This window comes from Bubalus kerabau, chromosome 1 (assembly GCF_029407905.1).
Source record: "Bubalus kerabau isolate K-KA32 ecotype Philippines breed swamp buffalo chromosome 1, PCC_UOA_SB_1v2, whole genome shotgun sequence".
Taxonomy (NCBI): domain Eukaryota; kingdom Metazoa; phylum Chordata; class Mammalia; order Artiodactyla; family Bovidae; genus Bubalus; species Bubalus kerabau.
The window spans coordinates 25,583,502-25,610,777 of record NC_073624.1 but is presented as its reverse complement, the minus strand read 5'-3'; the positions used below and the strand labels follow the sequence as shown (position 1 = coordinate 25,610,777).

The following is a 27,276-nucleotide window of genomic DNA, read 5'->3' as shown; positions in this document are numbered from 1 at the left end:
GAGGTCAAGATTGTCTTTGAAACACTGAGTACTGAGTGCTAGAAGCCAAAGAAAAATCAGGATCAACTGCATTCAAAACAGCGTCAGTGAATAAAATTGGAGGAGGTCTGTGACCAGTGGGCAGAAAAGACCCTGCATGGTTCTTGCTCATCTTCTTTAAAGTTTAATTGCTTTCTTGATAGATACAAATATAAATTTTAAGAACAACAGTAATGAGGATGCAAAGGTGACCACAGTAGGATGGTTGCCTTTGTTACTCAGTTTTGATGGGATCTTAATGGTCTTCCATCCACCGAGGCAGAAAGCTGGCTCCTCCGTTGTCCTTGTTGAGTTATGGTCATTGGCTGGAGTAAGATCCCCCATACATCTCAGGCCTCTGGTTTTTCTCTTCTGCCTTCTGGAGGGCCCCAGAAGAAGTGAGACATGAACTCTCAACTGAAAAGGCCACCTATGAAAGGGCTGGGGCTTCACTGGCTGGGGTCCAGTCTGAGCAGGAATTTATCAGCCTATGTACTTATAGGGTTAAATGGAACCAGTGAGTCTGTCTTGACCTTCTGTCCTTGTCTTTTTGTCCCACCAGAGCCAGGTGGCCCATCTTTCACCATCGGCAAAGCTATTTGGTTACTGTGGGGTCTGGTGTTTAACAACTCCGTCCCCGTGCAGAACCCCAAGGGTACCACGTCCAAGATCATGGTGTCCGTGTGGGCCTTCTTTGCCGTCATCTTCCTGGCCAGCTACACTGCCAACTTAGCTGCCTTCATGATCCAAGAGGAGTATGTGGACCAGGTTTCCGGCCTGAGTGACAAAAAGGTAGGAGCACCACTTGAAACCGCCATCTTTTCCCTTGGTCCTGTTCTGAGCTGTACTCAGAGCTCCCACGGACCTGTTAATTTTCTAAATCTCTAAAATCGACCGTTCTTTCTTATGACTCCTTAAATTGGGATGCGGAAGCAGAAATCAGTGTCCCCACTGAAATAATATCACTTCACGTTCACCTTCTCATTTGTGAAAGGTCGGCGCCAGCAGGCTCTGGGCTGCAAATGAGGGGCTTGGTGTGTTTGCGGCTTTCTGAGCGCAGGGCTCCTGTTGTTGGGTACGCTCAGCACAGAGCTGTGACTTTGGGGTGTCATTAGAGGGCTGCCCCACGCACCCACACTGAGCGCACCAGCTCCTTAGGCCTTCATTTTCTACCCAGGGCTGTTCGCCTGCGCGTTCCCCCTTTGTTCTCCTGCACTCTCGCGCAGTCCCAGGGCTGGGAAGGAGGATTGTTCTCATTGTGTCCTGAAGAAAAGTAGCTGCCCTTTAACTAGATGATTGTCCAGGGTGTCGGGGGGGGGGTGCACCCATGAACGGGCTGTCCCCGAACCCAGCGCAGGCCTCATTGCTGGCCTGTGCCATGGTTGGGGTAGGGGGGCATGTCTGCCGGTTGCCATGGTCTCTGGATGAGGATATACAAAACCCATGCTCAGCACCTGTGACCCTCTAGGTCTGCTGGAACCACCAGTTTCCGTGGAGCTCTGTCACCTGCACTTCTGGTAACTGGGGTGGTCCAACCCTGGCACTAGGGGCTGCCTTCCCGGAGTGCCCAGCAAAGCTTCTGGACACCCCAGAATCCTCTGGAGACTCTCACTTACCACAAACCTCCTCCTCTCTGCTTTCTTAAGATTTAGAAACCGTGATTGCCCATCTCTACCCCCAGGAGAAACTGTGTGATACAGACAGACCTGTGTCAGACCAGATGGGTCATGTAGTTAATGGTTTATCACATGCACAGCTTTCCTCAAGATAAACCTAATTAACCACTGAGCAAATGGTTTTGGAAGAGGGAAAAGGAGAAGATGGTCTCTTTGGGGGCTCTAGTTATGGTTTCTCCATCTATTCATCACTACTCATCAGAATATTCAGAAGCATGAAGAAGATAACATGCTTTTTAAGCAAATGAATATATATATATATATATATATATATTTGTATACACACAAAAGGATCACTCACGATGTTTTCCTCTTTATGTCAGCTCTTTCTCTGTTGTGTCTTCCTTTTCACTTTATTTTTCTTCCTTACTTTTTAACCTATTCCCTCTCTAGTATTTCCTTCTTTACTTTTAAGCTTTATTTTTTTTACTTCTTTATTCTAACTCCTGAATTATTATGCATTTATTCAGATATTCATCCATCTATTACTTCATTCGTTTTAAGTCTTTCTCACCTTGCTCCTTTGTCAATATCCTTCCTTCACCATCATGATCCCCGCAGAAAATCTGAGCTAGACCTCTCCCCTCACTCCCTTATACAACTGCTTTTTATGCCCATTTCTGTAACCTGGGCAGTCATGGGGCTGAGAAGAGCTGATCCCACAGGGCTCCATACCTGGACCTGGCCTAGCTGCAGTGGGCCGTATGTGTGTATGTGTTAGTCACTCGGTCGTGTCCAACTCTTTGTGACTGTAGCCTGCCAGGCTCCTCCTTCCATGGGGATTCTCCAGGCAAAAATACTGGAGTGGGTTGCCATTTCCTCCTCCAAGGGATCTTCCCAACCCAGCAATTGAACCCTGGTCTCCTGCATTGCAGGCAGATTCTTTACCCTCTGAGCCACCAGGGAAGCCATGCCACTTCTCAAACACAAATGTGACAGAGGCATGGCAGGGCTCATCCCCACATGTGGGTCTGGCAGAGGTACGGGGGACCGTGTCCTCACATCAGGGAATGGCAGAGGTGTGGCCGGTCCTGTCCCCATGCAGAGGGTGGTGGAGCCATGTCCCTTTGCAGTACACAGCGTGCTTGAGGTCAGGGCACTCTGGGCCGTTCGGTGGGGGAGCCACCACTTTTATCACATTGTTTTCTTCCGATGCCTCCGAGAATTCATTAGGACACTGTATTTATGTTTTCCATCCTCTCAAGGGCCATCCGGCAACAACTGAATGATTTGCTACTTGAGCTAAGCATAATTGAGATGGAGGGAGATTGTTTTCCCTTCTGCGGCTTTGAAAGAACATACCGTTCTGGGCCACACCACTTGAACAGAGAGGTTCTGCCCCTGTCTGTCCTCCACGCCATGTTGGTTATGTTCTGAAAAGATGGATCCCACCTTTGCTTGAAGAGCTCTGTGGCTCCATTGTTTACAGAGTAAAGGTGACTTTTTTCAGATGTGGCTTTCAGAGCTTTTACTAATGATCCCCATTATGCCATCAATTCCATCTCATCGTGTGTAGACTCCTATACCCTATGTTCCAGGCATCCTTGCCTCCTTCTCCTTCCCAACCACATGCTTTTGCCTGGGTTGCTCTCCTCACTTCTGCTCTCACCACACTCCTACTGAAATGGCAAGACAAATTCGAGATCACTTTAAGCTTTCTCATCTGGGAAGTTAGCCATTGTCTTCTCTGTCCTGGCAATCATTTGTACCTTTGTTATAACCCTTGTCTCCCACATTGTAATCTACAGACCTGTACCTGACCTGTACCTGTATCTCCCTCTATTTTTTAATATTTATTTTTGGCTGCACTGAGTATTAGTTGTGGCATATGGGCTCAGTAGTTTCAGGACAGAAGTTTAGTTGCCCCTGGGGCATGTGAAATCTTAGTTCCCGACCAGGGACCATACCCACATCCCTTGCATTGGAAGGCAGATTCTTCACCACTGGACACCAAGGAAATCCCTCTCCCCCTATTTGACCATGTGCTCCACAAGGTCAGTGACCTTAACTTGGTTATCATTTTTATAAAAAGTCTGTGGGAAGAGAAGGAGAGAAGTGACTATTGAATAGTCTCTTGCACAGAGCAATGGACTGAGCATGACAGGCAAAGAAAACAGCAAGAGAAAAGAGCCCTTTAACAGCTGCTCAGCTTGAACATGGTGATCTGATCCATTTCAGAACTCTGCAAATGACAAAATAGTAAATGGTAAGCATCCTACCAGAAAGTGTCAACATCATTTACATAATTATAGAAAACATTCAAGTAACTAATAACATACAACTGCATATCAATGTCAGGAGCAGTATTATAAATCAGAGTTTGCCGAAAGTACACTTAAAACGTCAAAATTCTTATTAGTTTTCCTTCAAAACTAAAAGCTAAGTCTTGGGAATGACTTTGCATGAGAGGAAGTATATTCTGTGAATTTAGAAAAAAAGTAATAAAGCCATCAAAGCCATAACATTTTGCTTTGCAAAGAAATGAGGTGATTTTGAGGATTTTTTTTTCAATGTAATTAAATTTTCATCAGGGAAGGTAACATTTGAAGTGGAGAAGGGCTTCTAAGCTTGTTTTGACTCTCAAAGATGACATATCTTCTATGTAAATCAGACCAAATCGTAAATATTGTGGAGTGATGATGGGAAGGTATTTGCCATCATTAAATCTATATATTTTAAGAAATTAACTTCAATTTTATGTCAGGAAAATGTTCCTGGGTCTTATTTAAGTCAAGGTTCAAAGTCAGAATGTTCAGAGTTAAATTTCCATGGCATCCTATTTTGGGGTTCCTTTTTACTGGATGCCTTCCATCTTGCAATAGCACATTACATCAGTGAATTCGGAATGACTCCACTGCATCTATAACTAAAAATGCTTGCAAGTTCTAACATTTAGCAGCCCTACTGTACATTCCTTCAGCTCCCCCAGTGGGAGGAGGCTGTAAGGGGGCTGGTGACATCTTTCTTCTCTTAACAAAGAGCCACAATGCTCATTCTCATATTCTCAGCTCTCCAGATGGGTTTCTCATTTCGCAGTCTGCCAACCACCATTTGGAGGGGAAAGAGCTTGGCCCGATAAACAGGAGACATAGTCTCTGGGTGTTGGATACATTAAGTATGTTGCGTCTGTGTTACACAAATGATTTCCATGAGGTGTGATTATTCCCATTTTACAGAGAAGAACACTGAGGCTCCAGGAAGTTTAGTGATTCCGAAAAGTCCTACATTATCAAGGTTTGAGTTCAGAGCCAAGGTTTGAGTTCCTATGTGTTGGCCTCTAAAAAGCACTTTGCCAAGATGTCTCCCTAGACAACATTATGCACAGCTAAGATTGGTATTAACATCCTGCACCCACTTCTTCATTTAATCTCCTGTCTTCTCATTTAATGACTTTCAGTTTGGGTTCCACTTAATCTATCCCTTCTCTGGTCACCATACACTACCACTGCTGTGACTGCTACAACTACTTCTACTGATAATAATAGTAACAGTTATCATTATTATTAATATAACTTCAACAATGATATCTCTGTGAACATTTTTCAGCTCTCAGGAACCAGGCATAATGCCAAATACATTACATAGATTATCTTATGTAATGGTGCTTTTAATATCTTCATTTGTAGATGAGAAAATTGAAGCTTGCAGAGGTTAAGTCATCTGCCCTTCTGATGTTCCTGGCTGGCTAATAGCCCCTAAACAGCGTGTCACCATGTCTAGATCCCAGTGCTCTTTCCAGCTAATCCTTTCTTTCTAACCTTCCCATCTACCTTTCTGATGCTTAACAAGTGCGATCCTTCCCCTCTACTAAAGAGTAGCTAGCTATCTGATTAACTCACCCCAAATAATTAGATAGTGTTTTAACATTTGCCTTTTAATCCATAAGTTTTTCAGAGGCATGACTTTGAATGGAGGGTGATATTTCCTGGGTTTGAGCAGGCTTACTGCCCACAAGATTGACTTTAGCCTGGACCTTCTGTGACCAGGAGCTTTAAGCCATGGTTGGAAGGTGGGAGACGGATGGGAGCAGGGAAAGAAGTCAGGGGCTGAAGGAAGCCTGCTGGGGGTGCAGAGGCTGCCAAGGTCACTAGAGGCTGCTGTCAGGCCATGGGCTCCTGAGGGTACCTGGCTGCATCCCACCTCACTCATTCTCACATGAGTGACATATGCCTGCATTATATTTTGTTGGTTCTTTTCCTCAGGGAACTACAGGAACTTTATTTACTTAAAATGTCAAGAGGTGTTTCTCTAATTAATGAGGGCAGGCATCTTCGCTTGCAGCATTGAAAGTGCCATCAGGACAGCCTTCTTAAAACTGAGGACTCCATGGCTTTTCTAGACAATGACTCTTCTGAGTTCCCAAGAAGTTCCACAAGCATCTGGAAACTGCCTCATAGCCTTCTGGCAGATAAGCACTGTATGACTTTTTAAATCAGAGTGCAAACGAATGTGTCAGTGTGCATCCCGGAAGAAACCCAGCCTGGTGAGGAGTGCATTTACACCACAGCTACACTGATGTGTGATGCTTGGGGGGCATTTGATCGTGAGTCAGGAAATGGGCCTTGCTTTCCCCTGTACAAATGGGACTTTCTCGCCCTATTAACTTTAGGCTGGGAGCCAGTGGGAGACAGCTGATCTCAAGCCTGATTTGTCACACGCTGGTCCTGGCCCAGGCCATCTTGGTTAGGTCCTGGAATACTGAGCTAAAAATAGCTCACCAAGGCACACAGCAGGCATGAACTACTAGCTAGGGACCTAGAAATGAGGGCCTGGGCCTGGCCTTCAGGTAGCTGAGCAAAATAAGGGAATGATTTATTGTGTGGCATCCCCCAGAGATGTCAAATCTCTGGTCCTTTTGTTGGAACCGGTCTCGAGCAGTTCCAGGGGAACTGGGGACAGTCCAAGGGGACTTTCCTGATGGTTCAGTGATTAGGAATCTGCCTTGCAATGCAGGGGACATGGGTTTGATCCCTGGTGGGGCAATGAAGATCCCACATGCCACAGAGCAACTAAACCTGGGCACAGCAACTACTTAGCCATGTACTCTGGAGCCTGTGAGCCACAGCTAGAGAGTCTGTGTGCTACAAAGAAAGATCCCACATAACATAATGAAGATCCCACATGCCACAACTAAGACTCGACACAAACAGACAAATAAATTTTTTGAAAAAAGGACAGTTCTGGAGGAAATGACAGAAGAAAACTCCCCAGACCCTGGGGTTGTACTGGGTACAGGACACGCATGGCTTGGGGAAGGGACACCAGCCCCTTTGCTCCTGATTAACTAACTGAACCAATCTACACTGAACGTGGACCACCACCCCCGGTACCACACCCCCTCATTCCTGCCAAGGTGGCCTCCATCCAGATGGATCCAAAACAAAGCCCTGGGGCTTCAGCAGCCCCCACTCTGTTACTCAGGGTTGGCTCTCACCACGTCTCTAGGATTATTTGAGAATGGGACTGCTTATGGTCCCCAGGTGGCTGTCTTGAACTCTTGATTCTCAATTTCATTCTTGACTTGACTGGCTGTCTTGACTGAGGCATCCAGTGGAGCTTAGCAATGGTCACCCTCCCAGTCCTGGGATACAGATGTCCTGGTGTTGACTGTGGGGCTCCCAAGGGGACCCAAAGTCCCCTTTCTCTCCTTTTTGTGTCCCCTTCACAATGTCAGGCTTCACTCTGCCCTCTTCTCCTTGAATGACCAACTGCTTCCTGACCTTCTGTGACTTCCCCATGTAGAGTTCCTCACCTCCCACCTCTGCTATACAGTAAGCTCCCTACATATGAACAAGTCCCATTCCACAAGAGGACATGCATAAGTCCAATTTGTTGGTAAGTCCAACAGAGTTAGCCTCGGTACCCAACTAACACAATCAGCTATACAGTGCGTGTGTGTGTGCTCAGTCGTGTCCAGCTCTTTGTGACCCCATGGTCTGCAGTCCTCCAAGCTCCTCCAGGCTCCTCTGTCCATGCAGTTCTCCATGCTAGAATGCTGGAGTGAGTTGCCATTTTGTACTCCAGAGGATCTTCCTGACCCAGGGATCGAACCCCCATCTCCTGCATTGGCAAGTGATTCTTTACCACTGAGCCACCAGGGAAGCCACTGTGATAGGTTTATAATACTTTTCACACAAATAATACATAAACAAACAAACACACACACACACAAAGAAAACATTTTTAATGTTATTGTACAGTACCTTGAAAAGTATAATAGTACAGTAGAACAACTACTACAGCGTACAGGGGCTAACAGGTATCCAGTACAGGCATCGAGCGAACAGGCAGCAAGAGTTACTGACTAGAGGAAGGAGAGGAGGTGGGAGATGGTGGAGCTGAAGGATCGTCAGCCATAGGAGACGGAGGGCAAGCTGCAGTTTCATTCACACCTGATGTTGAAGGCACAGGTTCTGGTTCTTTGCTGGTTCGCATCTTTAAAAGTTCACAACTTGTAAGTTTGTATGTAGGGGACTTACCATACTGTCAGAGTTTCTTGGGATTGAACAGTGGTCCCCTAAAAGCTACATCCACATTCTAATGCCTGGAACCTGTGAGTGGTGACCTTGTTTGGAAAAAATATCTCTGCAGTTGTAATTAAGTTGAGGATCTCAAGTTACAATCACCATGGATTGCTGCTAAATCCAAAACAAGTGTCCTTACAAGAGAAGGGCAGAGGGAGAAAGCTGACACAGAAGAGAAGGCCAGGAGGAGTAAGAAGCAGAGTGTGGCAGCCACGGAAACACTGGGAACCGCAGGAAGTTGGAAGACACGGGCATGGACTCTCCTCTAGAGCCTCCAAGGGGAGTGAAGCCCTACCATTGATTTTGGACTCCTGGCCTCTGGAACATGTGAGAATAAATTTGTGTTGTTTGAAGCCACCAGGGATTCGTTACGGGAGCCACAGGATGTGAACACTGAGTCTCAATACCCTCCCATAACCTGCACTTCCAGGGCCTTCCCCGCCCCCACTTAAATCCCACTGCTTCTCCTACTCAGCTTCTCTGGTCATTCACCCAACCCTGTCCTTCCAAAGCAGGTATTTCTTACCCCAGAATCCAGTTCCTCTTCCCACTAATCTCTTTGCTAGGAAGAACAGATCTACATCACCCTGAAGATTTGCAAAGATATAGCTTACACCCAGAGGGAGTCTTCTCCCTGCAGCTTCTTCATTTTAAGGAGACAATAAAAAGCCCCATGTATTGCTGTGCGCTCATGTTTGCTGTATCCTTGAGCCTGATTACTGATAGTTTATCCCCAGATGTAGCGTGTGAGCTGTGTATGTGCTCCACTCGCAGGCTCTGAGCAGGAAGGTCATTGTCAGAGGGGACTGTGGACATGTTTTTGGCAAGGTGTATCATTTTCACAACTCTTCTGGGGAAAATATTATTCATGCAGCCCTCTTAATATTCTGGGTTTCGGTGTGCTGCTCAAATTACAGAGTTGAAAGGGATGCTAGCTGGTCATCAGGCACAGGTGCTATTTTTCTCATCAAAGACAAATAGGTGTCCTCTCCATGTTGATGAAAGTATCTTCCTTGTTACATAGGAAGGCACACTCATATGTATGTACGTGTGTGCATATGTGTGCACATATATATGTGTATCTCTATCCTCCAAAATTGTTGTTGTTCAGTTGCTAAGTCATGTCTGACTCTTTGCGACCCCATGAACTGCAGCATGCCAGACTTCCCTGTCCTTCACTATCTCCCAGAGTTTGCTCAAACTTATGTCCATTGAGTCAGTGATGCCATCCAACCATCTCATCCTCTGTGCCCCCCTCTCCCCTTGCCCTCAATCTTTCCCAGCATCAGGGTCTTTTCCAATGAGTTGGCTCTTCACATCTGGTGGCCACAGTGTTGGAGCTTCAGCTTCAGCATCAGTCCTTCCTTCCAATGAATATCGAGGGTTGCTTTCCTTTATGCTTGACTGGTTTGATTTCCTTGCTGTCCAAGGGATTCTCAAGGGTCTTCTCCACCAACCGAGTTTGAAGCATCAAATAACTGGCTAATTAGGAATGTGACATTTAACAGAACAGCATAAGGAATGTAAGTTTCCCATGCTCACAGAACTTAAGAAAGTTGTCTTTACCTGGAAAAAGAGAAAAGAGTTGTCTCATTCTGCTATCAGTGGACTCATCATTTTGTGAAATGAAACAAAATGGAATGAAGGAAGGAAAAAGGAAAGAAAAGAAAGAAAAAAAAAAAAAGCACCTGAACCTAGTTGTAAACTAGATCTGCTCTGTATAACTCTTTTTAGAAAAGTGGTCCTCTGCAAGATATAGGAGAGTTAGACACCTTCCTAGAGCCATAGTGAAGTTGCTCAGATGTGTCCGATTCTTTGCAACCCTGTGGACTGTAACCCACCTTGCTGCTCTGTCCATGGGATTTTCCAGGCAAGAGTACTGGAGTGGGTTGCATTTCCTTCTCCATCCTGGAGCCATAGCTGTTTTTAAATTGCTACTACACAGATTAGCACGAGGATGAATCCACAATTTCCCCACCTGTATTGAATTGGGCTGGGCCCAAAATCGAAGCCAGCAATAAACAACAAACACTTTTATTAGCAGAAATCCAAGCACGTTCCACTGCATGTAGCACTCAAGTCTTGAGTGCCCTGGGAGTGGGAGGAAACAGTGCTTCTCTGAACTGGTCGGATCCTTCAATTTATCTGCGTGGCTTCCAGTGTTGCTATTGTTTAGTCGCTAAGTCGTGTCCGACTCTTTGCCACCCCACAGCCACCAGGCTCCTCTGTCCATGGGATTCCCCAGGAAATAATATTGGACTGGGTTGCCATTTCCTTCTCCAGGGGATCTTCCCCACCCAGGGATAGAACCCGCATGTCCTGCATTGGCAGGTGGATTCTTTACCACTTAGCCCACCAGGAAAGCCCTGTGGCTTCCATATGGGGCCTCTTTCAGTCAGACCATGTCTTCCAGGTTGGGAAGAGCAAGTGACCCTGGGGACTCCCAGAGAAGTTGGAATTTACTTTTGGTCCAATTTCTGGTTCCAACAGAAGGGAGCTGTTGCATTTAGCTGACAGCTGAAAGCAGTGTCTTCACTCTGAAGTTCATTGACATCCAAGAAAAATAAGGGAGTACTTCAACATCCTTTTCTGTCTGGTTAAAAGCAAACATTAGAAATAAGTGTTTCAGTATGAGGGAGCTCAGCTTTCACAAGCTGACGAAATCTTGGCTTGTGGGTTGAGGACTTATTAAGAATTACTAAGTTCAAGTCCTTCGAGACAAATTAACGCAGCCATGAAAATTTATATGTGGCCAAAGGCATCAAGCCTAAAATAAATCAAGTTTTAGAGGTGTCAGAATTGTATTCACAGTGAAAACTGTGGCCTGGACTGGCTCTGGGCTTTTGTGGGTGTTTCGGCCTTTTGGCTCTTCCAGTGTTCCTCTCCCCCTTTCTATTATGATGGCGAGCGAATAGACAAGGGCCTCAGTGGGCCATGTGTAGCCTCTTGCATTGTATTTTGGGAAGCTTTCTGCATAGCTGGGCATGTGCTCAGGGTAGGGTCGGGGAGGAGGCGTTGAGGGCAGGCCTTAGAGTGCCTGAAGCTGGGGAAGACCAACCATTTAGTTCAAGGGTCCCCAACCCCCGGGATCTAAAGCCTGATGATCTGAGATGGGGCTGATGTAATCATAATAGAACGAAGTGAAAGTAGCTCAGTCATGCCCGACTCTTTGCAACCCCGTGGACTGTAGCCCACCAGGCTCCTCTGTCCATGGGACTCTCTGGGCAAGAATACTGAAGTGGGTAGCCATTCCCTTCTCCAGGGGATCTTCCTGACCCAGGGATTGAACCCAGGTCTCCCTCCTTGCAAACAAATTCTTTACCATCTGAGCCACCCGGGAAGTCCTAATAGAACTAAAGTGCACAACAAATGCAATGAGCTTGAAATATCCTGAAACCATCCCCTACCTCCCCTGTCTATGGGAATTGTCTTCCATGAAATCGGTCCCTGGTGCCAAAAAACTTGGGGACCCATGATTCAGTTTACAGTTCAGTGTCAAGTTTTCCATTCTGGGCCCGTCACAGAGAGCCATGGAGAGACCAGTCATGCTCTACAGGTTCCGGTTGTTGTTTAGTCACTAAGTCCTATCTGACTCTTCTGTGTCCAGACCCTCAGACATTTCCTCCAGTGTTTTAATCCAGCTCTAGCTGGATGGCTCTGATTCAGAGCATCAAGGGCAGTGGCTCCGGGCCAGTGTGATCCTCAGAGCTGCCCATGTGGAGGGTCCCCAAGGTATGGCAGCTCAGACTTTCAGGGGGCAGAATCGGAGGAAGATTGGAGTCTCAATGTCCTCTCTGTAAACATTACGGGGTTAGTCTGTCTGTGAAGACCTGTCTGTGGTGTGAACACAGGAAGGGGTGGGTAGAGCAGGGTATTGATATCAAAGTCATTCAGGGAACCTTTTCCATCCAACTGGAAATTAAAGTCCAGGTGGAAGAAGGTCCCACCTGAGCAGCACCTGCCAGGATGCAGCCAGGAAACCGGATGTATGTAAAGGGTTGTGAGAGAAAGTTACTGGAGGACTATGTCTCCTCTTTCCTTCTACCCCTCAGACATACAGGCTTTGGGGGATCCTTAGGAGAGCTTGAGATTCACCCCCTGCAGTTAGAATGGGGGAGAGATTGGCATTTCACTCAAACTTGAGAAGACCCAGGTGACGGGTCTTGGCTGGTGGTCCAGGGGGTGGTCCAGATGCTCATGTCTACCTTCCCCAGGTCCATGGCCACACGGGCAGGAGGGGCCAGTCTGGGCAGGAATGGAGGGACGTGATGTTAAAGATACCTCCCCATGGGCTTCCCGCTCAGGATGAGGCAGCCTCCGAACCAGAGATATGCAGGAGGGGCGGGCCGCCCATGGAGGAGCTGAAGGGACTGATGTAGACAAGTGACTGCCTTCAGGGAACCCAGACCGAGCGCTCACTGAGAAGCCCTCGGGAACTCCGTGAGCCTGCCTGATCAGAAGACTCTATCTTGCACAGAGCCGGGTCAGGACAGCACCACGAAGGGGTCCCACCCATCCCTGGCTCCTCTTTCCCTCTGCCTTCCACCCGAGCCCCCCAGAGAACAGGGGAGAACAGCTCAGGGTCAGGTCCCAGAAGAGCTGACCTCACTCGGCCCCCTGCCAGGGGCTAGGGTTCTTGCAGCCACACGTGCCGTACTGGCCCTTGTTACTGAACAGTGATTCAACTATTCAGTGAGCATGTACTACATGCCAGCGGTTGGACTCATCATTATCTGTGGCTCCTTGCAGCCTCATGCCCACCCTGTGCGATAGATACTACCAGTGTCTTTCTACAGACGAGGAGGGTCGTTTCAAGGATGAGTAAAAGCCCTGAAGTTACACACAGCCTAGGTGAGGGGGTTGGATTTGATCTGGGCAGAACTGACTCCAGAGCCCACACCCACCCCGTGTACTCTCTGTATGGACATGGGGACAAGGGACACACTCCTAGAGGCATGGCCCTGGGGTGGCAGAATCCTGTCAAGCCCCCATCATGGGACCCTCTTTGGCCTGGCTTCTCAGATTCTTAAGGAGATGATTAAGGACCCTCACCAACACATTAGGAGTGGGTAGACCCTCTACCCACCTGTGAATGCACAGGACCCTAGGAGAGTCTTCTGTTCACTGGAATCTGAGAATAGCCAAGGGCTCTGTTGTCTTTGTTTCTGAACTCATGTGTGTGCATGTGTGGCTAGTCACTTCAGTCATGTCCAGCTCTTTGTGACCCCGTGGACTGTAGCCTGCCAGGCTCCTCTGTCCATGGGTTTCTCTAGGCAAGAATATTGGAGTAAGTTGCCATGCCCTCCTCCCTCCAGGGATCTTCCAAATCCAGGGATCAAATCTGCATCTCTTAAGTCCTCTGCATCGGCAGGAGGGTTTTTTACCACTAACGCCACCTGGGAAGCCTTTCTGAACTCATAGCCCCTCGCATATTTAAGAGCCACTTACTTAATGTTAACTGGATGAATGAATGTTGTCAGACGCCATGTTTTCTCCCTTCTACGAAGTAACTAATATACATACTTAATCCAGCTAGAAAGGAAAAGATCCTACTCTCAAGAAAGAGGAAAGAATTGGAGAGGTGAGATGTGCACCCTTCTCCCCATTCGATCCTCTTCTTAGGAGGGAACTAAAGCAAGAATAGTGTTCACTTACTGCTTCTGAAGTGCTTGTGGCCAAGAGACCCTGAACAGCTTAAGTCTAGAAACCACCTCGATAGTAAAGGTGCTAGCCGGATGCTTAATTCCTTCAAACTTGCTCACCCATCTCCCAGCTCATCACTAGCACAGTAGTGGGCTCTGAGTTGAGGACAAGGCAGTTCCATTTCTTGTAAGAACTGATTGCCAGCAGACCCTGAGACAGCTGGAGCTCAGCCTTTTCTGGACTGAGTACAAAAGAGCCGTTGAGCTGCATGTCATCCTGGTACTGAAGAAAGAAGGCCGTGATGTCTAATGATGTCTCCTAGTGGCCTCAAGTCCAAATTGAACAAGATGGCAAACAGCATTGCATTAGGAAGGACACTGCAGCCGCGGACCTCCCAGGCAGAGGTGCCACTAGGGAGCAGTGCCCCCGGAGGGGCGGGAAATGCACTTGAATATCTGAGGTTATCCTCTTATGTGCCTTTCTGAGGCACACTCACCCATCACTGCAAACACATGCACACACCCAAGGGTGCCAATGCAGGCTTGACAGGGAGTGCTGAGCCATTTCTGCTTTTTCGATTTTCTTCTCATAGTGTGAAGGTGTTAGTCTCTTCAGTTGTGTCTGACTCTTTGCAACCCCATAGACTGTAGCCTGACAGGCTCCTCTGTCCATGGGGCTCTCCAGGCAAGAATACTGGAGTGGGTTGTCATGCCCTCCTCCAGGGGATCTTCCCAACCCAGGGATCAGACGCATTTCTCCTTATAAAAGCATATCAAGTTAACTGTGGCCAATTACAGCCAAATTCCTTTCTCTTTGCCAACCAGGGCTCTCTCACCCACTTCATTATGCAAACTGATGTTCAGATGCTGAAGAGCAAAGCAGCTTTCAGCATGGCAGTGATTCCAGGTTGTGATTCCAGGCTGCCGGCATGGACATTGTGACCCTCTGATGCTGACAGAGGAAGCTGAGGAGGTTCAGGTGGGGATGGAGTCAGAATTGACACCAGCTCCCCAAGCACCTGCTACCTTGGTGTGAATTGGGTCCTGATGTGGGAAGTCACTGCTAGATCTGTCAAGATTAGGGCTGATTTGGAGTCCAAACAGTGTAGGCAGAAGAGATTGATTCTTTAAATACCCCAGTGGTCTGACAATCATAGCTACCAGTCCCCAAGATACCTGGGCATCCTACCAGTCCACGAGATACCTGGGGGTCAGGTGTAACCATAAATGTATCCATATTCAGAATACTTGGAGGGGCTTCCCTGGTGGTCCAGTGGTTAAGAATCCACCTGTCAATGCAGGGGACATGGGTTCCATCCCTGGTTGGGGAACTAAGTTCCCACATGCCGAGGAGCAGCTGAGCCTGGGCCCTGCAATTACTGAGCCCACACGCTCCAGAGCCTGCAAGCCACAACTAGAGGGTCCATGTGCTGCAACAAAAGATCCCACGTGACATAACAAGGATCCTGCGTGCAGCAACTGCGACCCAACGCAACCAAATATATAACTGATTGATTTAAAAGAATACTGGAAGTCAAGAGCAAGCATAAGCCACCATGTAAAGAGCACAGAAGGATCAACACACACACACGAAGAAATCAGTGAACAGTAAGATCTCACAGGGGCTTTCCGGGTGGCTCAGGGGTTAAGAATCTACCTGCAATGCAGGAGCCACAGGAGATGTGGGTTCAATCCCTGAGTTGGGAAGATCCCCTGGAGGAGGGCATGGCAACCCACTCCAGTTATCTTGCCTGGAGTATCCAATGGACAGAGGAGCCTGGCAAGCTACAGTCCACAGGGGTCACACAGAGTTGGACACGACTGAAGCAACTTAGCATGCACATGAGATCTCAGATTATGAGATTGATTTATTTGCAAAGGGCTAATATAGTTCATTCAGGAGCCCCTGTATGCAGAGCAGGAGTCTTCCCAGGAGGATTGACTTCTCTCTTGTCCGCTCACCCTGTCACCTTGCCCCAGCACTTCGGAGCCTCGTCTTGAGTTAGGATTACAATCTCTCCTCTCAATCCTGTCATTGGAAAGAGGCTTTTAACAGAATTATGTAATTGCCACCCTGGTCCTCCCTGCTGGAGGCGACCTGGGCCCGACACAGCTCAGAGCAGTGGGGGCATCTCTGCCTGATGGTGTGGTTGGTCCTGGTGACAGGAACAGGGCTGGGATTTGCGGGGGAGGAGGGTTGTCAGGATTCGGGGCAGTTTTCCAGCCCCTCCTGAATAGTCTTCATGAAGTGCCCTCAGTTCTTTGGTTTGAAGGGTCATGAAATCACACATATCTCATACTCATCACACAAATCACATACCTGGATGAGTCCCTCCGGGTTACAGATGACCCAGACAAGGCACTGTTCCACTACCAGTCCCCCTCCCCCACTGGAAGCACGTGCACGTTAAAAGAGCAGCAGGCACCCATGCAGCATATGAAGGATGCGTGGTTCAGGGGTAAATAAAGAGTCCTTGAAAGACAGGGGTGCCCGGGGCAGTCCTCAGGCAGGGCTGAGGAATCTGTGTGACCCCTGCTGTTTGGAACATTTTCATGTGCTTTCTAGTTTAAACATTTATATGGAGGACTAAAAAAATTTAAACTATCTGCTTCTTCAAATGAAGAGGTCTTAGGGACATTGAGTAATAGTTTAATCACAAATTAGTGACAATATTTTTTAAGTTTTTTATTTTGTATGGGGTAGAGTCGATTAACTAACAGTGTTGTGGTAGTTTCAGGTGAACAGTGAAGGGACTCAGTCATACATATACATGTATCCATTCTCCCCCAAACTCCCCTCCCATCTGGGCTGCCACAAAACATTGAAAAGACCCTGATGCTGGGAAAGATTGAAGACAGGAGGAGAAGGGGGTGACAGAGGATGAGATGGTTGGATGGCTTCACCAACTCAATGGACATGAGTTTGAGCAAACTCCAGGAGATAGTGAAGGACAGGGAAGCCTGGTGTGCTGCAGTCCATGGGGTCACAAAGAGTTGGACAGGACCGAACGACTGAACAACAACAGCCCTGTGCTATACAATAGGTGCTTATTGGTTATCCATCTTAAATATAGCAGTGTGTACCTGTGTGTATAATGTGTACATGTCCATCCCAAACTCCCTAACTAGCATCTCCTCTCCCCAGCAACCATAAGCTCCTTCTCAAAGTCTGAGTCTATTTCTTCTGCTTTGTAAGTAAGTTCATTTGTATCATTTCTTTTTAGATTCCACATATAAGAATGGCACTTGTTTTTTAGATCATCTTCCCTTTGACACCTAAATCCTTTGGACTGAAAAAAAAATGGACTTTTGGTCTTACAGACATGGATCATACAGGAAAATAGGGACTTTGGGATGCCTGGAAGGGAGCTTAGAAAAGCAACAGGACCCAGAAAGTGGAGTCTGACCACAGAAAGGGAAGTGTGAGGGCCAGCCCTGACCCCAAGCAAGGGAAACCCCTTCCCCTTCCTCCAGGGCTTCATCACCATTTCCTACCCTTCCCCCACCCCAGATATCCTGCCCCTGTCCTCTGACCACAGTCAGAAACCACCTCTGTCACCCTCCATTAGAACCGCTGATCAGATGACCATTTCCTTCATCACACTGTAAGCTCCTTGAGGCAACAGACATGCTCTCAATAAAATAACTCTGTTCAGCTCCTGGTCTAGTGCCTGGTACATCACAGAAGGGTGTTAAGTGAATGAGTGTTCCCAGAACAGAAGCTAATAATATTAACACTAAAGTTCTGCACTCTTATGGATTAAATTGCCCTTAATGAGCTAAGCATTTACAGTCTTCTTTCTCTGGGGAAATGTATTTCTGTTTCCGAACAGCTGACTTATAAATGAACTATTGAGGACAATGTGTTCATAGGTTGGAGGCTGCCTATTAAAAATTGCATTTCCAAAGCCAAAAATAAACCAATTTTGTGTCGTGTGCTCCATTGCCATGTGAGCAACCGTGGCCGTTGTCCATGCAGTTCCTGTGGAACCCAAAATCTGGACTTATAGTGGGCCAGTCATCCATGCCCAGGGGTGGCCTTCCTGGGCTAGACACTCTGCATTCTTGGTCTCTTTTACTTCTCCTCCCAGACCTTTTAGGCAGATGCTAACTCTGCTTTACAGAAGGGAAAACAGAGACTCAGCTGCTGAAAAGTATGGCTTCACAGGTGACTCACTGGTACAGGAACTGCCTGCCAATGCAGGAGATGCGGGTTCAATCCCTGGGTTGGGAAGATCCCTTGGAGGAGGAAATAGCAACCCACTCCAGTATTCTTGGCTGGAGAATCCCCATGGACAGCAGAGCCTGGCGAGCTACAATCCATGGGATGGGAGAGAGTCAGACATGACAGAGCACGCCGCATATACACCCTGGAAGTACATGATATGGCCAACTTACTAAGCCCCTCTGAGGCCTCAGTTTCCTAATTACAAAATGGAGATAAAAATATTACCTACACTATAGTTGTGTGTTGATTAAAGATGTATAGTATTGTGTACTTACAATATCATGAAATGCTTAGAAGTGTGTGTCCTAATCCCTCAGTAAATGTTCAGGCAGATTCAGGGTTTGCCAAAATCCATCTTACAAAACCCGTGCTTGTTTCCAGTAGATGATTAACATGTGCCCAGAAAGCCATAGACAAACTGCTCTCGATCCATGATAGACCACCCCATGGTCCTCCCTCAACTCTCCCTGCACTTGATTTCAGTGAGATTCAGAAATAGGGGAGTGGGGAGGACCTGTACTATGTCAGGGCTGGAAAGGTATGCAGAACAGGATGGAGGTACCACCCTGCAGTACTTAGACCCCCTGAAAATAGCTCTGGATCCAGAGATGCCTGGAAGGAGGGTCTCTGCCATGGGAAGCAGGCACTGGATACCTCTTTGCAACCATCCTGTGGGAATTTTGAGAGTAAGCACTGAACATCCTTTCCTAGGTGCAGAGTAAGAGCTCAGTGGACATTTCTTTTTACTTTTTGGTATGCTGGGTCTTCATTGCGGCACATGAGCTTCTCTGTAGTTGTGGCACATGGGCTTTGTTGCCCCATGGCATGTGGGATCTTAGTCCCCCTACCAACCAAGGATCAAACCCTGCATTGCAAGGTGGATTCTTAATCACTGGACCACCAGGGAAGTCCCTCAGCGGGCATTTCTAAGTCTATGTCTTTCACCCACCACTGTGATAGAAAACAATGACTTCAAATATCATTTCCTTGGGCAAGTGGTCCCTACCACAAATGTTTTATTGGACAGATTATACACCTGGTTTCCTCTTTATGCCTTCCCTGCCTTCATGGTCCATATTTATTATTGCCCAGGAGGGGTCTGTCCTTCCAGATTCCCAGAAAAAGTAAACCTAACTGCTTTTACTTCAAGGTGTCTTATTAAAGAAGTAGAAAAGGGCTTTAGCTGCACTGTGAATTACTGATAAAAACAGAGCATGTATTACACTCCTGCTTTTATCGTTAGTACACATTTTGACTAGTTTAGCAACAGAAATTATGTTCTTATTGTCCTAAACGGTGGCTACTCTATCATTGTTTGTCTTCTAATAAAGGAAAGACTGATGCTCTCCAATCACTCCTTGCCATTTAAAAGATTACCAGAAAATCAAGTTTGATGTGGGTTTGGGAGAACCTGAGACCCATCGGTTTCCTTCCCTGAAGCTCCTAGTCTCAGTTGCTAAGCCAGGGAGCTCTCTTCCCACTTTCTGCACCACTTAGGGCATCTGCTGTCCACGTCACACTGAACACACGCTGTGTTAGTGCACCTTATCTTGCATATCTCTGTGATACAAACCTAATGTGATGGTGTTCTCTTAACAGTCTGTTTCATTGACTTTCAGTCTTCATGACTACTCCTCAATTATTCATTCAGCTGCTGCTGCTGCTGCTGCTAAGTCTCTTCAGTTGTGTCGGACTCTGTGTGACCCCATAGACGGCAGCCCACCAGGCTCCCCCGTCCCTGGGATTCTCCAGGCAAGAACACTGGAGTGGGTTGCCACTTCCTTCTCCAATGCATGAAAGTGAAAAGTGAAAGTAAAGCTGCTCAGTCATGTCTGACTCACAGCGACCCCATGGACTGCAGCCTTCCAGGCTCCTCCGTCCATGGGATTTTCCAGGCAAGAGTACTTGCTTGGAAGAGTACTTCCAGGCAAGAGTATTTCCAGGCAAGAAAATCCGTTGCCTTCTCCCATTCATTCAGCAGATAGACCCTAAATATATACCAAAAAACACTGCCTGAAACACGGCATGGGAAAATCAGAACAGCTTAGTGCAAACACGCTGTCTGTCACCTACCTGTCATTCCTGAGTTCAGAGTCCAACCACACATTTGTCCCCGTCTATCCTAGCGTCGGACAGGACTGAAGCGACTTAGCAGCAGCAGCAGCAGCAGCACCGTCCTAGCAATGGCAACCCACTCTAGTTCTCTTGCCTAGAAAATCCCATGGACGGAGGAGCCTGGTGGGCTGCAGTCCATGGGGTTGCTAAGAGTCAGGCACGACTAAGTGACTTCACTTTCACTTTTCACTTTCATGCATTGGAGAAGGAAATGGCAACCCACTCCAGTGTTCTTGCCTGGAGAATCCCAGGGACAAGGGAGCCTGGTGAGGTGCCATCTATGGGGTCGCACAGAGTCGGACACGACTGAAGTGACTTAGCAGCAACAGGGATTTATTGGATGGCTACTAATTACCCTGTGAGTAGGGTTGCCAGACTTAGCAAATACAAACAGGGCACCTACTTAAATTTAAATTTCTGGTAAACAGCAAAGATGATTTTAGTACAAGTTTATCCCAAAATTTCATGGAACCCTACGAGTGATAAGTTGTGCTTACACCAGTTTCATAGTTAGGTGACTAGAACAGACTCTCATAATATTAGGTCAAGTTCAGTAACAGAGGAATTTCCTTAAATAAACCCAGTCTTTTAACTTTTCACCACGAGACTTGCTCCCCTCACCTTTAATGGTTTTCTGAACCTTCTCAAATTTCACTTGTGAGTTAAAGAAGAAAGCAGTAATCAAAAGCTCTCCCACTGACCCATCACAGGGCCTGACCAGGTCCTTCCCACCTGCCACATTTCTCTTTAGCTTCCCATTATAGGCTCCCTATTTAAATAGCAGCACTATGTTGTCAGCTCATGTAGCTTGTGGTCCACTAGGGCTCCATGATACTTCCTGACCATGCTTTGACAAAGCCAGTTCCTGCCCCTTCTTGCTCTGGGACAGTGTGATTTTACATCCTGTGAGAGTTCCTTTGTACACTCTCTAATTGAACTGTATCTTCTTAATATCTTCTTTCCTCATGCCAGACTTACTACTTTGGTGTTTAATTCTATTTCCAAATGGCCAGCCATCCAATCCAATTTCGTGTCATAGCAGATTTAAGGGGCAAGTTTTCCATTCCATTATCTAAGTAATTAAAGAAAATGGGACCTTTCCCTGTGTGCTTAATAAGTGACCCCCACACTCCCCACTCAAGCACACATGTCTTCCCTTTCACCAGATGGCCCACCTGTCTTTTCATAAAGAGAAATGTCTTTCTTTACAGTTTGTTTTGGCATTGAGTAGAAACTGGTGGCTCCTACGGTAAAGAATCTGTCTGCTATGTGGGAGACTGGGGTTCGATCCTTGGTTCGGGAAGATCCCCTGGAGAAGGGCATGGAAACCCACTCCAGTATTCTTGCCTGGAGGGTCCCATGGACAGAGGAGCCTGGTGAGCTACAGTCTACGGGGTCACAAAGACTCGGACACGACTGAGTGACTAACACACACACACAGAGACTTTTCTTCCATTCTGTTAATTAGCTCCTGATTTGAAATGTATGCTGCTGCTGCTGCTAAGTCACTTCAGTCATGTCCAACTCTGTGCGACCCCAAAGACGGCAGCCCACCAGGCTCCCCCGTCCCTGGGATTCTCCAGGCAAGAACACTGGAGTGGGTTGCCATTTGTATAGACTAGTTTTAAAGTAGGCTAGGTTCTCTGTAAACCACTGACAAAGGGAACATGACACATGCACTTAGAGCCATTAAAGGACCCAGTGGGCTGGTATCTTTAAAGAATGGTCATGGAGCTTGATAAGGAAGCTTGTATAACTTCCTACTAGGCAGCTGAGACAATAGCCCAATTAGTGCACACATTTACCTCTAATTGTGTACACCCAGATAAGGGTCTTCAAAATAGGAGTGTGACATGAAACTCATCTAGATTGTTCTCCCAAATATATATTGCAGTTCATAAGCAAGCTACCCTGCCAGTAATTCTCTCTCGTTTGCTTTATTCTATAAAAAGTCTCTCTCCAAGCCTGAGATGAGACACACCTTGGGTTTTAAGTGGAAAAATAAATTTTAATGTTTCTTATCTAATGCAAACTTGAAGTTGTTCTTCTGAAAATTCACACCAGACCAAGACTCAAGGAGGAAGGCTCTTACAGGAAAGTGCATTAATAGAGACAAGAGTTTCCAGGGTATGGTGACTTATTATATGTCCCTAAAAGACAGTCTAAGCCCAGGACATCCTGTAGGGCAGGTCCTCAGTTAAGCAGCCACCTAAAATCTGGAAGAGGTTCTAACACAGGTTTTTCCCTCCCTGTCTGTTTTTCTCTCTTTTTTTCCCATTAGTGGAAATTACGTTATATGGCATGACAACCGATCCTTCTTCCTTCAGGCAGCAGGCAGCAAATGCAAATGTCATGCCAGTGTTGGCACTCTACTGGCTCATCTCTTAAGTCCTATCTGCTTTATGAGTGTTTTGTGTTTGCATGCCATGTCACTAGTTATGTCTGACTCTTTGCAACTCTATAGACTATAGCCTGCCAGGCTCCTCTGTCCATGGGATTTCCAGGCAAGAATACTGGAGTGGGTAGCCATTTCTGACTCCAGGGTTTCTTCCCGATGCAGGGATCGAACCCACATCTCTTGCATTTCCTGCATTGGCAAGCAGGTCCTTTACCACTAGCACCACCTATTTTTACCATATTCACGATGTTTATTTGTCTCTCTCTACTAGACTATAACCTCCACGAAGGCAGGAATTTTTGTCTTTATTTACTGATATACTCAAAGTAACTGTAATAGAATCTGGCAAATACATATCCTCAAACATTTGTTGAAGGATGAGTTAATGAATTATTTAATCAATGAATGAAATGAGTGAGAAGATAGTTACATAATTCATAGTGTTCATAGAGTAAACCAATACTTCCTTTTCTTTATTAGCCATTCAGATGTGAGGAACAGTGGAGGATAGTTTAATCACTAATGGTGAGGAAGAGAGGGTAATGTAGAGAAATATTGGATATTTGTGGTCAGAATTTGCTCATCCTGTGATTTCTACTGTCAAATCATCTAAATCAAACAGGTGTATAAGAAGAATACTGAATAATACCACTATTGTAGCTCACCAGATCTTAACTTACAAAGTGATTTCAGGATTTATTTGACTTGGAAAGATTTATTTGGCAAAATATTTGATTTTGTCCAAAGTCCCTGATTGCTCCTCATCTTATATGTGAGCAGGGTATGGCAGGCTCTCTGTGTACCCATGTAAGTGCTTTCTGCTTTCCCATCACTGATGTAACAAGAGGTGTGCTGTGCTTAGTCATTGAATCGTGTCTGACTTTGCAACCCCATGGCTGGTAGCCCACCAGGCTCCTCTGTCCATGGGGAGTCTCCAGGCAAGAATACTGGAGTGGGTTGCCATGCCCCACTCCAGAAGATCTTCCCAACCTAGGAATCAAACCCAGTTCTCCCACATTGTAGGCGAATTCTTTACTGTCTGAGCCTCCAGAGAAGCCCAAGAATACTGGAGTGGTTAGCCTATCCCTTCTCCAGGGGATCTTCCTGACCCAAGAATTGAACCAGGGTCTCCTACATTGCAGGCGAAATAACTATAGTAATGCCACTTGCCACTTTTAGGAGGAAAAGAGATAAATTATGATTAAACCCAGCTTATATGAAGGAATTATTAAAAGTGAAGCCAGTCTCAAAGATTTTTCTGGCATAAATACACATTAAACACAATCTGTTAAACCATTTTTCACCTTTCGGGTCTACTTTCCTATGCCCTATCCACATCCAGTAGCTGGAGGCATGGTGGTGCTCACCGAGCATGTCTGACAAAGGTAACCCTTAAGAGGAGTGTGAATTACCATAAGTTAGACTGATTCTCAGCAAAAACATTGAAAGTGAATGAGCTTTTGGCTTAACCCTGTCAAGTGGAAAAATCAAATCCATTCCTCTCTTGATGTGGTTATTGATCTTTTACTGCTTTCCTTGTGGTTCAGATGATAAAGAATCCACCTGCAATGTGAGAGAAATGGGTTTGATCCCTGGGTTGGGAAGATCCCCTGGAGGAGGGCATGGCAACCCACTCCAGTATTCTTGCCTGGAGAATCCCCATGGACAGAGCTTGGAAGGCTACAGTCATGGGGTCTCAAAGAGTCGGACACAACTGAGCAACCAAGCACGAGCACAGCAGTCACCATAAAATAGTGATGTCCACCTTGTAACTGGAGGCCCATCAAGGATGAGGCAATCACACTGGATCCTCATTATCCCCGGGCGTAGAATCCTCTGTCTCACTCATCACTGAGGCTCACGCAGCTTCTGGTGCTGAGTTGCTGCTTAACACGTGTGGTGACCAGATGAGGGAGGGGATGGAGGGGACAGGAACTGGGGGTGGCCCTGTGGCCCTGGATAGGTCAGACTGCCCAGGCCTCTGCTTCGTGCTCTGTACAACTAGGACATCGCTCAATCGGCATTTCTCAAACTTTGTTTCACAGCCCACAAGTGTCCTGGGAGACATAATGGGTATTCTTAAAAAAAAAAAAAAATTCATGGCAGAATGTGTCCTGGGAAATGCCATATCAAGATTAGATATTTACTGAAGGACGTATTGGAGCTCACTCCCATGTGGGTCCCTCATGAACCCAGAAGGGGATGCAATGGGCACTGTGGAGTCACTGAGCCCCCTCCCAACGCTGACTCTCTGCAGTCTGGAGTGTCCCCTGCTGGGGAGGTCTACTCCACTGATCAGAGCAAAGAGTTCTGCTCTGTGTACACCAGGCACAGTGTGAGTGTGTGAGCATGTGCTGGGGTTTCCATTTCTCAGTCTGGATTTGACTGAGCTGATCAACGGCCAGGAGAGCAGAGGTGTGTCTGTCTCCCCGCCATGCCTCTCCCTGGATTCCCAGCCCTGCCCTGGCATAGACCTCAACTTGGCTGTCCCCAACTTTGTGACTCTAAAGCTGTTTTCACTGTGATAGGAACCTCAGGTTGTCATGCTAATAGCTGGCATGCCCCTACATTCCCAGGGCATCCTAGCATATGGAAACCCTGATAGTAACCATGAGCAAGCAGTCTCCCCCAAACTGTGGATGAGCTGCTGGAGCTCTCCACAGTGAATCCATCTGTACTGTTTACTTAACATCTTCTTTAAAGTCTATGTCTCTTTGCCAGCACCCACAACTTTCATAAGAATACCTGCACAGTGACTGCCATCTCACAGATCTGTCTGGGGGGTCGGCATGAGTGGACAGAGGCTGTCACACCTCTTTGTAATGGTCTCACCCTAAGGGGAGGTTGAAGAAACACCACCAAGACCACCTGTCAGGCACAGGATGGCTTCAGAATTAAACTCAAATGCCTCAGCCCTTCTGCCTCTATTTCCTTCATCCCCATGTTATCAGAATCATCTCCAGCTCTGTCACATTTTTGGTGCCAAAGAAATATCCACACGCATTGTCAAGTCCTAATTTGACAAGCTCTCCTGGGATCACAGCTCAGATGTATTTTTTGAAGGGAAAACAGAGACTGGGCCAAGAAAGATGTCCTCCACTGCTGTGAGGACGTATTAACTCCTTATTCACCAGGGATACCAGAAGAGCACCAGCTCTGAGCATCAGTCAGTCTCAACTGTGTTGCTCGGTAATACATTCACCAGTAAGGAGGACATTTTGAGGGATTTTTTAAAAGTATAATAAATAGCTTTATTTGTGCTATTTAATTCATTCACTCATTTAGTTCTTCAATCATTCATATGGAGAGCCACTAAGTCTCAAGTTCTGTTTTAAGCACCGTTTGGTGACACAGCAGTTACAGAGCAGATCACAGTTCAGTTAGTTCAGTCACTCAGTCGTGTTGGACTCTTTTGCGACCCCATGGACGGCAGCACACCAGGTCTCCCTGTCCATCACCAACTCCTGGAGTTTACTCAAACTCATGTCCATTGAGTCAGTGATTCCATTCAACCATCTCATCCTCTGTCATCCCCTTCTCCTCTTACCTTCAATCTTTCCCAGCATCAGGGTCTTTTCAAATGGGTCAGCTCTTTGCATCAGGTGGCCAAAGTATTGGAGTTTCAGCTCCAACATCAGTCCTTCCAATGAACATTCAGGGCTGATTTCCTTTAGGATGGACTGGTTGGATCTCCTTGCAGTCCTGGAGACTCTCAAGAGTCTTCTCCAACACCACAGATCAAAAGCATCAATTCTTCAGCTCTCAGCTTTCTTTATAGTCCAACTCTCACATCCATACATGACTACTGGAAAAACCATAGCCTTGACTAGATGGACCTTTGCTGGCAAAGTAACATCTCTGCTTTTTAATATGCTGTCTAGGTTGGTCATAACTTTCCTTCCAAGGAGTCTTTTTATTTCATGGCTGCAGTCACCATCTGCCGTGATTTTGGAGCTCAAAAAAATAAAGTCTGCCACTGTTTCCACTGTTTCTCCATCTATCTGCCATGAAGTGATGGGACCGGATGCCATGATCTTTGTTTTCTGAATGTTGGGCTTTAAGCCAACTTTTTCACTTTCCTCTTTCACATTCATCAAGAGGCTCTTTAGTTCTTCTTTGCTTTCTGCCATAAGGGTGGTGTCATCTGCATATCTGAGGTTATTGATATTTCTCCCGGCAATCTTGATTCCAGCTTGTGCTTCCTCCAGCCCAGCGTTTCTCAGGATATACTCTGCATATAAGTTAAGTAAGCATGGTGACAATATACAGCCTTGACGTACTCCTTTTCCTATTTGGAACCAGTCCATTGTTCCATGTCACAGCAGATCACAGCAATGATCAAAACAGAAAAAAATCTTGTCCGTCATATGGCTTGTATTCTAAAGGGGAGGGGGCAGAAAATGAAAGAAAAAGACAATTATATACTATCTTATGGACAGAGGTGCCTGGTGGGCTACAGTCCATAGGGTCGCAAAGAGTCAGACACAACTGAGCGACTTAGCATGCATACATATACTATCTTAAAAGGTGTTCACTGCTGCAGAGACAAGTAAAACAGAGAAGGGAGAGAGTGTTGACAGAGGAACTGCAGTTTGAAGTCAGGTAGTCAAGGAAGGTCTCTGACCTGAAGTTAGTGAGGGAGCATTGGGTGTGTGGGACTTCTGGGTGGACAGCA

General features: G+C 46.6%; 1 protein-coding gene across 1 annotated transcript in view; it reads left to right on the top strand.

The window, feature by feature from the left end:
* The window catches only part of GRIN2B (glutamate ionotropic receptor NMDA type subunit 2B), a 347,257-nt gene that overhangs the window by 293,439 nt on the left and 26,542 nt on the right, over positions 1-27,276 (top strand). Inside the window, exon 8 of the mRNA XM_055566149.1 lies at positions 581-810. Within this exon, the coding sequence (XP_055422124.1) occupies positions 581-810 (230 nt within the window). The remainder of the gene's footprint in view (positions 1-580; positions 811-27,276) is intronic.